At 51.9% G+C, this 15,289-nt stretch overlaps 1 protein-coding gene across 9 annotated transcripts in view; it reads right to left on the bottom strand.

Annotated features, from left to right (window-relative positions):
* MSI2 (musashi RNA binding protein 2) overlaps window positions 1-15,289 on the bottom strand; it is a 386,853-nt gene that overhangs the window by 47,537 nt on the left and 324,027 nt on the right. For all 9 annotated transcript variants that reach the window (XM_059379319.1, XM_059379320.1, XM_059379315.1 and 6 more), the window contains exons 9-10: window positions 10,702-10,816; window positions 2,304-2,378 (exon numbers count right to left, since the gene is read on the bottom strand). In XM_059379319.1, the coding sequence (XP_059235302.1) occupies window positions 2,304-2,378; window positions 10,702-10,816 (190 nt within the window). The remainder of the gene's footprint in view (window positions 1-2,303; window positions 2,379-10,701; window positions 10,817-15,289) is intronic.

The raw sequence follows: 15,289 nt of genomic DNA, 5'->3' as shown, positions 1-15,289 counted from the left end.
GGACCGTGACACACAGGCCCTGGACATGGTCATTCCTAGCCCACACCAGCTCCCTCATACCCTTGCCCTGGTCCTAAAGCCTTGGCTTACGGTGACAGGCTGGGCACAGCTGGGAGGCTCTATCTTATCCTACCCAGCCTTGGTTGGTCACTCTTGCATCTCTGTCTTGCATACATGTCTGCTGAGGACAGATCCAAGGACACAGATCCCTGAGACGTAGTTTAGCATGGGATCCACTTTGTCACCCCCAAATTATTCCACATCGGGATCCCCCAGCTCTCCCTGCCTGGGACTAGTACTGCACCAAGGGGGCAATGGCAACCTGACAGGTATGCAGAGTGGCGAGACGCTCTCAGCAAGCCAGGATGGAGCCTCTATATCCTCTTGAACCCTGGTGAGGAAGCCAGGGGAGGGAAGGAGATGAAAGGCTTTCTTCAAACTGCCACCAGCTTCCGGGCTGAGGAAGATAGGCAAGAAATGACTAGGGACGATGACATGCCAGGTCTCCCTGGGAGGGACAGTGTGTATGCATGTGTATATGAGTGTGGACCACACATAACTCCCCCAACCTCTTTCTTTGTGCTCCAGAACGGTGCCACCCAACAGAACTTTCACAGAAAACGTTCTACAGGCTGTGCTAACGGCAGACACTAGCCACGTATGGCCACTGGGTAAGTGAAGTGTGGCTGGTATGACAGAGAAACGGGAATTTCCATTTTACTTCATTTTAACTTAAATCTAAATTAGAGTAGCTGTGTGTGGTTAGCGGGATCCTACTGGACAGACCGACGACAGAGAGAGAGAGAGAGCAATGTGGCAGCGAAGAGCCAGACCACCTGGGTCTAAATCGTAGACCTGCTTCTTGCTGCTAATGAGCGTGGGAACAGGGTCCCCATCTGTAGATGGGAAAATCTAATGGAGGAGTAGACTTCTCTGTTCGTAGAGAGAGGCCTGTAGCTCCCCCAAAGCAGCCAGCTGCTGTAGAGGCCAACCCCCACCCCCACCCTCGTGGAGATGCTGGCCCCAGGGGACAGGCTCATGGGGAAGTCTTCCCCACTCGCACTGCTCTAGCCGGAACTGCTGCTGCCGTATCCGCCTCCCCTCCCCCTCCCCCTCCAGTCCGAAAGGTGCACAGACCCCAGGGGCTGTCCTGCCCAAACCCCTTGTTTCCGGAAGACAGTGATGAGCCCCAGAGATGGCAGAGCCAAGGCCACAGGCAAGAGCCTGGGGCTTCTGTCGCCATTGGATGATCTGTCCTGGACAGGGCATGGCTCTAAATGCCCCAAACGCTTCCTGACCTCCTCTGCAACATCCTCCTCCACCCCAACACTCTGGCAGAGATGTGCAAATGCTGGGGGAGATCATCATGTGCTCCCCTCAGTCCTCCTCCTTGGCTTCAGGACACAGTCCTCTAAGGGCCAAGCCTATGCTCCCAGGGCCTCCAAGGCCTCTGGGTCTGGGCAGGATGACCAACCAGCTTCCGAGGGAGCCTCCTTTCTCAGCAGAGAGCCCCAAAGGACCAAACTCCATTCCTAATGCTTCCTCTAGACTCCAGCTGTCCTGTCCACCCCTACATATTCTTATTTACATTCCAGGTCTGGGAATGTGGGCTCGCCCCTTCAGGGGACAAGCAAGGTCCCATCAGCATCGCTTCCTTCAGCACCCTGCCTCCCACCCCTGCAAGGCCATGCCTGTGCTTGCTGCCTGCCTCAGGTGGGGGTCCCAGACCTCCTGGCTACATGGGAGCTGCGGCCGCCTGGGCATGTGAATGGGCACTGTCATAGGTTCTGCCTTGAGCCTCTGACGCCTGCACTCGGGGGAGGGTGAATCTATATCCCCCACCCAGGACAGTTAACTCAAACCCCAACACTACACCACGGCTACACAAAGAAGGGCTCAAAGCCAAGGCCACCAGGCAGAGCTAGAGGAGGGGATGGAGGAAGGAGGGAGGGGGAGATGAGAGAGACAGAGGGTAAGAGTCCAATCCAGCGAGAGAACTGGTAACAGGCTCCAGACCATGGAGGGTGGGCAGAGGGAGGGCTCCTGACTCAGCTCCTTCCCTCCGGGCCACCCCCCCGAAAGCTACCATTCTCAAATACCTGGCACGGAGGCAGTACTCTGACTCATCAGACACTGAGCAGCACTTGTCCCTGGAGTTCAGTATATTTGAACTTCAGCACCTACAGGTCATTCCCTGGATGGACATGTGTACGAGCTGTGTTCTCTTCAGGGGTCCTCCTGCCTCCCCTCCGATGCAGCCCATTTCCCGTGCTTCCAAAGCCCCAGGAGACACAGACACTCACCTGGGAACTGATAGCCATAGCTAGGAGCAAATCCAGGGTAGCCGCGGCCGTAGGTCGCCACAAAGTTGGGGTAGCCTTGAACACAGAGAGAAAGATCACAGGGGCGTTAGTACAGCTGCCTCAGGCCTGGGGTGAAATCCCAAGGAGGGTAGAAATGAGGACAGCCTGGGTCATTTTACTGCACAAAATGATTTGCCTCCCCTGAGGGTTTTTACCCAGGCCTCGGGGCCCCTCTCTATCGTGGCTGGGGGCACTGCTGTCAGCGTGCTGGTAATTAACCTGTATTTGGGCAGAGAGACCTTCCAAACCCACGCACCTTCTGGAACCTGCAGAGTAAATGCCACACGTTAGTACCAAACAGAGGGCCTGCGCCTGGCTCTGACATTTGGAGAGCTAACCCTGAGTGTACTTTACCGTAAAGCTATTGACAGTAGGAGATTAAAGTCCTTGTAATGCCTCTTCCCAAGGCAGCAGAGAGCGGGGCCAGCATCAGACAAAGGGGGAGCACTTGGGGGTCAGAGTTTCCGGGCTGACTCAGTGCTTCTAGAAAACCACTGGGCTCAATGAGCCATAGCCCAGGGAAGGCATGGCCCCAGGGGCCTGTGTCCAAGCACACTCAAGAGTGCCCGCACTGTCCCCAGGTTCCACCCACGCCCCAGCCCCCCCCCCAGAAACCATGAGGGACTATTTTGTTAAAATGTGCACCTGGATGGCTCAGTGGGTTAAGCCTCTGCCTTCGGCTTGGGTCATAATCTCAGGGTCCTAGAATTGAGCCCCGCATCAGGCTCTCTGCTCAGCAGGGAGCCTGCTTCCCCCCATCTCTGCCTGCCTCTCTGCCTACTTGTGATCTCTGTCTGTCAAATAAATAAATAAAAAATCTTGAAAAAAAAATGTGCTCCAGGAAACACGGCCCAAACCCAGAAGCTTCACGCCACATGTTGTAACTAACGGGTGCTTCACGGCGAGCATGTTTTCCACATGATCTCAGCAGATAACCGGGGGTTGGCGGGGGTGGGGGGGTGGGGGTGGGCGTGATCCCTGTACTACCGACTGCCTGTGGAAAGAGCTGCTGGGTTGGGCGTGAGGACACTGCTGGCATGTTCTGCTGACGGTGCGGCCCTCTGTGAGCTAGTATGAAAGCCCCAGCAAGCTCTCAACCCTCCACTGTGCTCACTCAGGCTGTTTCACCATTTATGTCCTTGCCTCTTGGCTCAGGCGACAGAGAAGGCTGGTGTGTAGCCCTCTTGGACCGATTCTGCAGTCGTACGAGACCCACGGGTCCCCCTCTGCTCCATCCCAGCAGGCTCATGCTGCCTCCATCAGCTCAATGTGTGGGAAGCCCAGTCCATTCCTGCTTTTCACACACCCCCACGGCCAGTCTCCCGCCGCCGCCGCCGCCACCACCACCACTCCCAACAGCCTGACTTTGGCTTGGATTTGACTTTTGTTTTTTGGCTGCTCAGTACCTGAACCCCTTCTCTGAGATTGGGTCTCAGAGAGGCCTGCCTCTCATCGTGGAAGCAGAAGAGGACCCCTCCTGCTCTCTCTAAGCCAGGCAGCTGGGAAGCAAGTTGTGAACCTGGGTTTGGCTCAGGAAGTCTTCCCTGGATCCATTTCTGAAGAGAGTGGGGCAGAGGAGGACACAGTGATTCGGAATTTATTCTGGTGCCTTTGGCGTGAGCCTAGCACCCAGTGGCGGCAACAGTGGACACCCCGACCCCGACCAGGTCATTCCTGGGTTGTCCCTGGGTCGCGGCTGTGGCTGACCACCCAGTTACTGCCGATTCTCCAGCCTTCCTGGCAATTTTGTGAGCTGACAAGCCTCTGCCAGTCCTCTCCTTTTAGGCTTACAGCGGCCAGAGTTTCCGTGTCCCGCCACCAAGAGGCTGGTAGAAAGTAGCTTTGATGTGGTGGGCGCAGGGTGGGTCTGTAAGAGTCTTCCAGCCCTCCAGCCACGAGGGCAGCAGCGACAGCTTTCCCCATGTCTCTGCGCTTGAGATAACCACTGACACACCCCCAGATACGGGCTCGGGGGTCTCATCATCTGCATCCTGAGTGCACAGGGGGTACGTCACAAGCACCTTCTGACAGGCAGTGAGGGCTAAAGGAACAGGACCATCCCTGCAGTTCCGTCCTGGGTGCCCTCCGGCTCTGTGCGTTTGAGCTGGCAAGTCTTCCTGTTCATGGAGCCTTTATGCCTCGGAGGCCCAGAGAGGGGACCCGCCTTTCCTCACTTGCCCATGCGCGTTGGTGTCTTAGCCTCCGCTTGACCAGTGGGTCTGTCACTGGACCCAGAAGGAAGAATTGGTCTTGTGGGCATCAGGAGACTTGGGGTCCAGGCTTGCCTCTGGCCCAAGGCCACGCCCTTGGTGGGAGGGAGGGTCTTCCTGGTCCTTTGACGCCTTGAGTCTTGCCATCTGTACAAAGCTCTGCGCGTCCCTTGCGGCATTCTCGACTGGGCCCTCCCCCGCCCCCCTGTGCTTCCCTTCCCTTCCCGTTTAGCCAGAGCCTTTCCAAACGTGCAGTCACGACTCACTAGCCGACTGACCTGTTTCCACCTCAAAAGGGCCCTGCGCCTACTCCCTCTTGGGCACCCATCTCACGGGGCCTGATGTCTCCCTGGCAGAGGGTCACCCAGACAAGTGGGATGACTGTATGGCTTTGCCCTGACCGCCGAGGAGCAGGCTATCCAAGTGTGACGCTCGGCTCTGGTCCCCGGTCGCAGAACAAAGGGACAGAGGGATGGAGAGGAAGGGGGAGCTCAAGAGGCCTTACGGGGACACACGCACACTGGCTTCTTCCCTGGTATTTATTTCATGGCTGGCCAGCTCAGTTCTCCTCTGAATTAATCACCTGCTCTCAAATCAGATCTTTCATGACTAGATTTCTTAAACCATTATTTCAACAATATCGATAAACGGATTATATGCAAACAGCCAAATCACTGCTGCCTAGGGCCTTTCCTGGTGAAAAATGACTCCTTTGCTTGTAACTTCGGCACTTGGGGTCTGAAATGTTTTAATCTGACAGCAGACATGTAGGCCCACATGTCACCTTCAAGCCTATCTCTGGGCAGGTAGGCAGGTGGGGTGGAGTGGGGTAGGACGCCCAGCCTCCCTGACAACTGGGGCCCCCAGGACCATTTCCTAGCTGCCTTCTTCCTGGCACATGCGACAGTCTTCGACAAGAAGGGAGGCAAGCATGGTTAAGTTCACCCCGATTTGGGGGCCTCACCCAATCTTCCTAGACATGTCAATATGGTCTCCAGCACAACCCAGACGAGAATTTGGCTTCTGCCAGAGCAGGGGATCTGATCTTCAGCCCCCATCACGCACATCCTCCGGGTCAGGCAGATGAAATCATAAATTTATAATACAACATTATTTCAATTTTCCTCTTCATTTACTGCTGTGCAGCCCAGCTCTGCTCCAACGGCTCCCAGCCCCAGCCACATGGGGAAACTGGCCGCCGCATGTCAATAGCGCATTACGGCAGACCCACGTGGAGGCTCCATCAAGCCCTATTACAGCGGGTTGACCCAGCCACTGCTTCCATTAGCAGCTGGGCCCCTCCCACACTGACCACCGCCCAATTTATGGGCTCCAGTACTCTGGGCGCCTGATCAATCTCACAGTAATTATCTCTTGTCACTGAAGGAAAAACTAAGCTTGCTCCTGGATGGCCACCTTTCTTGCACAAAGGCTTTCCACTGGGGGGTAAAAAAAAAAGAAAAAAAAAACCTGAGAAATTAACAACGATCTGAATTTGCCAGGCAGATCATTTCAGGGCCCCCTTTTGGGGATGCTGGCTGCGTTTTCAGAATTGCGGTTCTCGAGCTTTCTCCTACTCTAGATGATGTTGTCGGCTCTAACGCTGGAAGATGTTTGCATTCTAGATGGGCACATGACTCATCCTCGCCTGGGCTCGGTGACTCAGCTACTTAGTCATGGAAAACTGCTCCCACCAGGACCCCGACTTGAAAGGACAGGAGATGAGGGCTGTTTATCCAGGGGCCTGCGGAGTGTGACATTCACACCACGTGGTACGCAGAGCACTGCCTGGGGCACCATGCTTGGTTCCACGCGGGATGAATCCAGATGCAACACCTGGTGCCCGGAGCCCTTCCCAGGCTGACACGCAAAGGCCAAAGTCTACCCAGACGCTCGGACCCCAAAGCCATCCCGACGCATAAATGCATCTTGAGGCCTTCACTGCCCAGTTTAAATTTAAGTCTAAACTACGATGGAAAACCCCAACTCTTCAGTGGTATGAACCATATCTTAAATGCTCAGTAGCCACATTGGCTAGTGGCTACCATCTTGGGCAGTGCAGACAGAGGCCCCCTCTACCAACCACAGAAAGTTCTGGGGGCGCTGTGTTATTCTAAAAGGAAACTGAAGAACCGAATTTCGAGCTTCCTCTGTTCACCAGGAAACAGCTGAACAAATGGAGACCTCCTTGGGAATGACCTCAACAGACATTCTGGGGAAAGACAAATCCCAGTGGAAATTATGAATAAATCTAGACACGCAGCTCTACGTTCCAGCCAGTTTCCTTTTGACCTGTCAGTGCATGCCAGCAGATGATAGCTCATCTTTTCTAGGTGCTGGTTTAAAAAAAAAAAAAATTGCTTTCATTTCTGAGGGGCTTAGTGTCGGGGAACACTGGGTCGAGACTTCACAGGGACTTCTCAGTAGGAGCACTGTCAAGGAGACCTCAAGCTTTCTTCAGCGGAGTCTACACAGTCCCACCATTTCCAGGCCTGGAGGGTGAAGCTTTCCTTCAAAGCCCCAGCAATGAAGTACTCCTCTCCCAGCGGTTATCAACCATGTTCAGTAGTGTGTGCCCAGCGAGGTCAAGACAGTTAGAGGCAGTAGGCTTATAAGGCTGAGGGCAGAGTAGGCCAAAGGGAATAGAAGGTACCAATAATAATCACGTTTGCTTTTATTAAGTCCACTTCCATGAAGGAAAACCAGAGAGTCTAGGGCACTGGGCTGGGTTGTCGTGGGCACCTCTTGGCCACCATGAGACAGTAGAACCAAGTCGGAAGGGCTGCCGAAAGATCCTTCCTTAGTTGATTTTCATTCTGTCCAGCTCGAAGGCAGGAGAACTGGTCTGAGGAGGACCCCTCCTCTTCTCTCCCACATTCTTTTCAAGGAATTCCCACTGGGCTGTTTATTCTATGACTCTCTCAAAGGTTGTAGAAGCTAAAACCAAAACCGCTGTAGGTTTCCTCCCAAGGACGGATGCAGCCATACCAAGAGACAGCAAACAAACATGATTGGATCCCTCTCTGCTTGTCAGTGTGGAGAAAATCTCAAGGGATAGTTAAAAGCAAGTTTCACAGTTTCCAAGGCCTTTACAGAGCAGTGTATCTGCCATCTCGGCAGAACGTCGGCTCCCTGAGATCAGGGACCTCACAGTCTGCTGCAGCCTCAGCACCAAGGACAGTACCCGGCCCTCAGTAGGTGCTCAGGAAACCCTGTTGAGGGCGTGGATGGAGCAGCTTTAATGGTGTATAGTCTCACTTCTAAACACCTGTGCAAGTGTTAGACACTTTTCTGCCCTTCTGACAACAAACATTTACAGCATGAGAATTATTTCATTCATGAACTTTTAACAAGTGTTTTTCTGCCTGGGCTGAGTTCATCAAACTTGGCTTTGATGAAACTGTGGTGGTTAATGATCGTGGTAAGGACACGGACAGGTGATGGGTGATGGTGGTGATTCCAGGACAGATACGGATCACGGAGCGGGTGAACCAGGTGACTTATGGGGATGTGTCAGGCCATCCCACCCTAGTGAAGGAGAAGCACAGGTTTGCCTACTACCAGCTGGGGTCAGAGTCCATCCAGCACTCCTCACACACACCCTTCAGCCATGCCACTGGGCTTTTGGGGCTCCCCATTCAGGAGCCTCACCTTCCAAGGCTAGTCCTGTCTGGATCACCCTGAGCTTGCTCATCCTTTTTAGCACGGTGAACATGTCACCTCCTCAGGGAGGTATTCTCTGATTCCTCAGCCTAATTTCCACTCTTCATGATGTGCTCTTAAAGCACCCCCTGACTCTATCACAACTAACTACCTGTAGAATTAGCCATTAACTGTTGTCATGCTCACTAGACCACATGCTTCAGAAGGCAGGGACCACATCCATCTTGTCAAGCACAGTCTCCCAGCGCCAGCGCAGGGCTGGGGTGGAGGCATGCACCAGGAGCTCAAAGCCAACTTCCGGTGAGCACCTCCTGTATTCAACACAGCCTCCCTGCCTTGGCTCCCGTTATGAAACCATTGGGTGCCCTCTGGCCAGGGATCTGAGCTGGGGGGTCTGGAGAGATGTGGGCTCTCAGCCCCTGCTTGCAGCTGGGGGCAAACAGAACCACTGCACCCTTGCTCTCTGGTCAGTGGCATGAAAGGCTTCGCTGCACACCTCTGCTTCCCCCTGAAGGAAACAGGTCATTCTTCCTAGCAGCCAAGGGCAGCAAGTTAGACTCAGTAAGGGAAGGGCACTTCCTGAAGATCTGATCCTAAAAAGTTTCCTGTCTTATGTCCTAGGGCCTTTATACTCACTGTTGAAAATTCAAGACTTCAAAAACCGGCAGGAGACAATTCTTTAAGATTTGATTTTAAAATTTAAAACTATTACTGTGTTTGGACCTTCTTTTGCTATACCATGTAGGGTAAGGCCACGCAAAAATTACTTTTTAAGCAAGAGGTAGACAAGTGTCTCACAGTCAACCAGGAGCTAATGCCCACTGATTTTTATCTATTTATTCAGTTTTATTAGAGAGAGTGTGAGCGGGGGGGGGGGGGGGGGGGGGGGGGGGGAGAGCGGGCAGAGGAATAGGGAAAGAGAGAATCTTCACAGCAGGCTCTGCGCTCTGTACCGGGCCTGACGTGGGGCTCGATCTCACGACCCTGAGATGGTGACCTAAGCCGAAATTAAGAGTTGGACACTTAACTGACTGTGCCCCTCAGGCACCCCCTCCCACTGACTTTTAGAAGTAACTTCTTTATAATGATTACACTCTTACATTTAGTTTTGGGGCTCTCCCTTTTCCTCTCAACGGGGCAATCCTATATACCACACTGTTTCACTACTGTAGCTTTGTGCCGTATTCTCTTTGGTCCAACTAGTCTTTTCTCATTTTTCTTTTGAAAACATTTTCTTATCTATTCTCATGTGTTTCCGCTTGCAGATCAGCATTAGAATCATTTGGCCAATCCTGGAAGAAGTAAATAGGAATTTCCCACGGAACTCAATTAAGCCAAAAACATGAATTCAAGAGGAAGTAATATCTTTGCCACTTTTAGGATTCTCCTGGAGTCTCTTTCCATTTCTCTCCGTCTCTCAAAAGTTCCTCCAACTAACTTTACGGGCCCTTGTTATTTGCTGAGACAAAATAGATACAATGCTTTCTATGAATGTGTAACACCAAGAAAAGTTTCATACATTTCAAATGGAGCTGGGAATGATTTAAAGAGCTGCGAATCTTTACATAAAGAGCTGATCAAACAATATAGAAGGGGGACTCGTAGCCAAACGGAATGAAAATCCATTAAAACCAGACAGATCATGGGCCTGAATGGAATTTTACCATTAACTACCATTTATCCCATTTAATTAGTATTTTCCCGACACACAATAACTCGCACTAAAATGCTGCTCTCTTGCCTTGAAATTTCTAATTATTGTTGCAACCCACACCATTACGCCTCTTCTCTGCTTTCTTCATTTTTCATGCCATTTCAGTGGCAAGATTTTCAATTATCTACGCAGGACGGACAGAGATACCTTTAAGGAAGGGGCATAATATGCAACTTAATTTCTCTAAAAGCCAGGAGAGATCATTTTTCGTCAGAACAAACACACTCTGTCTTTCATCATTTTTTTTTTTTTTTTAGCAAATAAAGAGTAAAACAGGCCATTTAAAACATCCATTTAAATGCAAATTCTGATATCCCAAGAGAAAAATGTTAATCATTTAAATAGACAGGATTATAGCCCACCCTCATTACTTCTCCTCTTCCAAATTTTAGAAAATGTAGCTTCGGCCCACATGGGGAAGCCAGCCAGGAGTCCTTGGGTCTTTCGGAACACTCTGTCAAGTAGAGAGGCATGAGGCAGGGGGCCGCCTTTTTCTCCTTTTGAAGGGAGTGGAAAGGAGAGAAAATAATATGATGTACCCCCATGTGCCAGGCATGGGACAAGATGATTATCGATCAATCGACCTATCTCTGTAATGGTCACAACTACCTTGCAAAGGGGTTTATCATCTGAGACCCAGAAAGGCAGTTTGCCCAACTGGTACGTGACCCAGTTGGGTGCCCAGGCCTCCGGAGCCCCCAGCGCATGGTGGCTCTCTGAGGTGTCCCCAGGGACCCCCGCCCAGACTCACCTAGCATTCCCATGCCAAGCATGAATGCGTCCATGGTGTAAGGCAGTCCCCGGGCCCGGCCTCTTGTCCCCGGTGGGAACATGACTTCCTTAGGCTGAGCTTTCTTACATTCTACCTGTTCAACAGAAAGGCGAACAAATGAGATGCAAATGAATGCCACGTAAATGTCAAAGGCAGAACGGATCTGGTTACCCGCGAAGGTATTTTTAGCCTCGCTCCTTATTCACTGTAAAAACAGCCAAGCCAAGCAAATGGCCTGCAAAACAAATATTTAAGAAAACACGCCACTTGTTGCAAATCCTGCTTTGGAAAAACCGACAAGGATGAAATTGGGTTTGGAGGGGTGACAAGGACGTGGGCTGGAGACACGCGTGCTTGGGTCGGGAGCTCAGCCTGGAGCGTGCGCACAAGGCCCGGGAGGTGAGAAGGCACACGAGGCTGCTGCATGTGTCTGTGAAGAAAACCAACAGCAGTAGTAATACCCCCTCCTGCTCGTTTGGCCCCTTACAGGTTTACAAATGCCTGTGGGCCCCGACTCTTCCTATCGGGCCACCTGATTAAGTTTCTTATTAAATAAGCCGGTTAGCTTTAGCTCCATTTCACAGATGACGAAACTAAACATCTAAAGGCTTGTGTCCTGTGCTGTAACCCACAGCCCAGCAGGGGCAGGCCTAGAAGCCTGAGTTTTCTCAAACTGCTAGGTCGCCGATGCCCCCAGCTCCCTAAAAGCCGCCCTGGTATGCTCTGGGGAGAGAAGTAGGAACGTTCCACACCACTTCTGTCCATCTGGATTAGCGGCTTCTCATTCTGCAGCCACATCTTCAAGTGGTTGCTAATCTTTCCTGATTCCCTCCTGCCTCCTGAATTTCTTAATCCCATTCCGCTCACACAACCCAGAAGTCACTTACTTCCCAGCCTTAATGGTATATAATACGAACTCCAGGAAGGAAATGAAACTATTGCTCTCAGAAGGGCCTACATCGTTCTCAGGAGCGTGTCTCACCCCCCTGCTTGGTGCTTACTTGCTTTTAGTTTACAGATAAACCTAACACACACTGTTAGCTGGTAACCCACTCCATCGCTGATGGTGATGGGACCCAGCGGGGCAGGGCAGGGTGCTTAGGTGGCAAAAAGCGTTAGCGTGACAGTCAGATAGTGAGGGAGGAAGGGCAAGAATGAGGTCCCCATATTTAAAAGGGACCATATGGTATAGGAGCCAAAACTCCACATAGCCCAACAGCTGCCGAGGGTCTCACTACCACACAGAAGATTACTACTGTTCCCAGGGTGTCTGAGATAGGAAGTTCAATTGTTGCCTCATACTTTGTTTTAAAGGGACCTACATGGGGCTATCCATTTTGGAGATGTACATACCTCTCAGATCTTCTCATCCCAAATACTTCAATTAAAAAAAATGTTAGGGGCACCTGGGTGACTCAGTTAAGCAGCTGACTTTTGATCTCGGCTCAGGTCTTGATCTCAGGGCTGTGAGTTTAAGCCCCATGCTGGGGCTTAGTGCTTAAGGCTTGAGGGAAGCTTTAATTACCTAAAATATTAACTTCTCCTCCTTCAGACACACCAGATAACAAGTATTACTCACTTTTGCTCTTTAAATAACCACACATACTTTAAAAACATGGATAATATGGCTCAACATTTATGTCTGATAAGCTTCGCACAAAGTTTTTATAGGTTAAAAAGGAAGAGACGGGCACCCTGAAATGAAAATGGGTGAGAGACATGAACAAGCAATTCACACACGACTAATAATGACATACACCCTTCATATCACATGTTACCTATGACATCCCCAAACGAGACATACTGCCATCTATCAGACTGGCCATGACGACAGGGATTCCTGATGTCAGAATCTCTGAGAGTATGGGGAAGGGGGAGGGGTGGGACTTCACACACATTTTTTGGGAGGGTCACCTGACAAACTTTCCATAGCCATCCAAACATACATCGTTTGACCTAATAATGCTACTTGCAGGAGTTTATCCTGCATGGACATACAGATAAGGATCTTGTGGTGACAAGCCATTGATTATTATTATTATTATTTTTAAAGGAAATATCCTAAGTGTCCAAGAATAAGGAGTTAGTTAGCCAGGTTTGGTTCACCCGAGCTTACTGGAAACTGTGACGCTTCAGAAAAGAGAGTTGAAAATAAGATGCAATGATGCTGGGAAACCCTCGGTCCTGGGCTAACGAGGGTGGTCGGTCACCCTAAAGGTAAGAGGGAGAAAAGTAAACTACAGTGACTCTGTGGAAAATAAGCAAGTGTATATGCATATCAAACAGGGGAAACATATTGAAAAGACATACCAAAGTTGCTTTAGAGTAACTCTGTTCTTTCATTTCCAGGGTGCACTTTGTTACTGGTACTTACTTGCCAGGTTTTCTGCTTTAAGTATTACTGTTGCAAACAGTAGTAGGGAAAGGTGATGTGAAAGAAATAAATGCATCAGAATTAGATCTTTCAGATCTCTCTCATAAGCTGCGGGGGACAGTTTGCTCCTAGACACCATCCCCATCCCTGGGACTCAGAAGCAGGCAGAGGAAGCTCATTTGCGAGAGCCTGCCGGGGCGGGGGAAGATGGGCGCGCTCTGCAGAAGCAGACAGATAAGTACCTGACGCCGGCACCGGGGGGCTGGAATAATACTGCTAACCAGCTCACTTCCTAATGGCCCTATCGGTGACAATCTATTGTATTGTCTTAGGAAAACCTGCCGCCTGTTCCTAGGCAACCTGATCAACGCAAATTTCAGGTTTATACAGTTTTCATTTAGGGAACATAAAGGTTAACTGACTGTAATGGGAGTATTTTAAACAAACCCACCTACTCCTCCTCTCACTGAACAGGGCTGGCAGCGCCGTTTAATTCTGTTCTGTCTTCGCTGGTGCTGTTTTGGGCAGCACCCACTGTGTGGTGTGGGTCCTGTCAGCTGCCCGCTGTGTCAACTGTGAGTGCTCCCCGAGGCCAGGGGCTGTGGCACGCGGACTCTTGGGGTGGGGGGAATCCCCATGTTCTGGGCACTTGAGTGACAGGGAAAGGTAGCCACCGCACCAGGGAGCCTTGGCCTGGTCTGCACTGAAGGCTTCTTGAAGGATCTCTCAGGACCAAGAGGTCTGCCCAGCCAGCCCCCAGCTCCTCTGAAAACATACAAAACGGGGGAAGAGAAGAGCTATTTTCTGCTCCTATCCTGAGTCCTTGCAGGGGGTCAGGGGCCTACTGAGCATGAAACAACCCCCCCCCCCAGACTGGCAGAAGCCCCGCCTCCTCCATCAGACTGTGACCTCAGGGCAGGGATCAAGTCTATGACATCCCAGGTTCCTTGCAAGAACCCGTACAGAGCATGGACTGATGCCTGTGCTCACTAGGGTCATGCAGACCCATGCAGACCCAGGCTTCCTGACCCAGCAACACTGAGGGACTCCATGTGCCTGGCATGACTCCAAGTGCTAGGCCATGGGGGATGCCAGCCTCCACCTCGAGAGCTTTCATTCTGTTGAAAACAACAGGTTCTGACCGTCTTGTTCCCCTACCATGAAGGCAAGTACTCATGTCAATCTGCCCCCTGTCATTTCTGGGCCTGCCAGCCTCTGGAGCCTCTTGAGTTAGACCCCATCTGGGTGACCCCCGGCATCCCCACTATCGTCCCACCAGGCCCCCAGGCAAGCTAGAGAATGGAGCATGAATACCCCTAGTTAGAGTCAGAACCCAAAGGAGGAGAACCAGCCCAAGTCTGCCCCGCTCCAGTAACACATTCAATGCATGTGGCCACACACGACATCCCACGTATCTCCCACTGTGTACCAGGCTACTTCTAAAGGTCGTGGCCTCAAGCAACAATGGCTCATTCCTTCTCGTGCTTCTGGGAGCTGCCTGGGCCCAGCGGGGCTCCTGCTTGCCGCTGCTTCTATAGTTGTGGTCCGATGGTGCCCGGGGCTGGAGCTAGAGCCAGACAAAGGCTGGACTCAGCTGGAGGTTCGAGTGCCTTCTTCTCCCACAGAGTGGGCAGCCAAGGCTGGTCAGCTGGGACCGTCCACCGGGAAGCGCCTGCTCTTGGCTTCTCCGGGCCACTCCTTCCTCTCACACCATGCTGGCTGAATCCCAACAGGGACTGTCCCAGCCTGAGAATTCCACAAGACCAAGGCACAGACTGCAAGGCTTATCCTCCAGGCTTGAGAGTCAGGCTGCCGTTTCCATCATGTTCTGCTGGTTTCACTGGGTCAGCCTAGATTTGATGCTGGAGGTGAAGATCGCTGGGACTGACTTCAGAGAGCAGTGACCACACGAGATGGGTGAAGAGCGGCGAACTGACAGGACCGTGGGAGGCCCTCCTCCTTTCCATGGCGTCTGGCTGGCCATGTTCTCGGGCTGGCAGGCACTGAGGCCTTCTTCCACCATGGGGCACCAGGCGGGTAGGGAGCTCCCTTTGGGGGCAGCCCTGGAGAGGCTTGCCTGGCTTCCCATGGTCGACAGAAGCAGTGGGCCTCCGTGTGGCCAGTCCTTCTGTTCCAGCTGTTTCACTGCTGCCCCCACAGAACCCCGTTTACGGTCAAGGCTCCCCACCACCT

Source organism: Mustela nigripes, chromosome 16, assembly GCF_022355385.1.
Source record: "Mustela nigripes isolate SB6536 chromosome 16, MUSNIG.SB6536, whole genome shotgun sequence".
In the NCBI taxonomy this organism is placed as follows: Eukaryota; Metazoa; Chordata; class Mammalia; order Carnivora; family Mustelidae; genus Mustela; species Mustela nigripes.
This window is presented reverse-complemented; position numbering and strand designations above follow the sequence as displayed.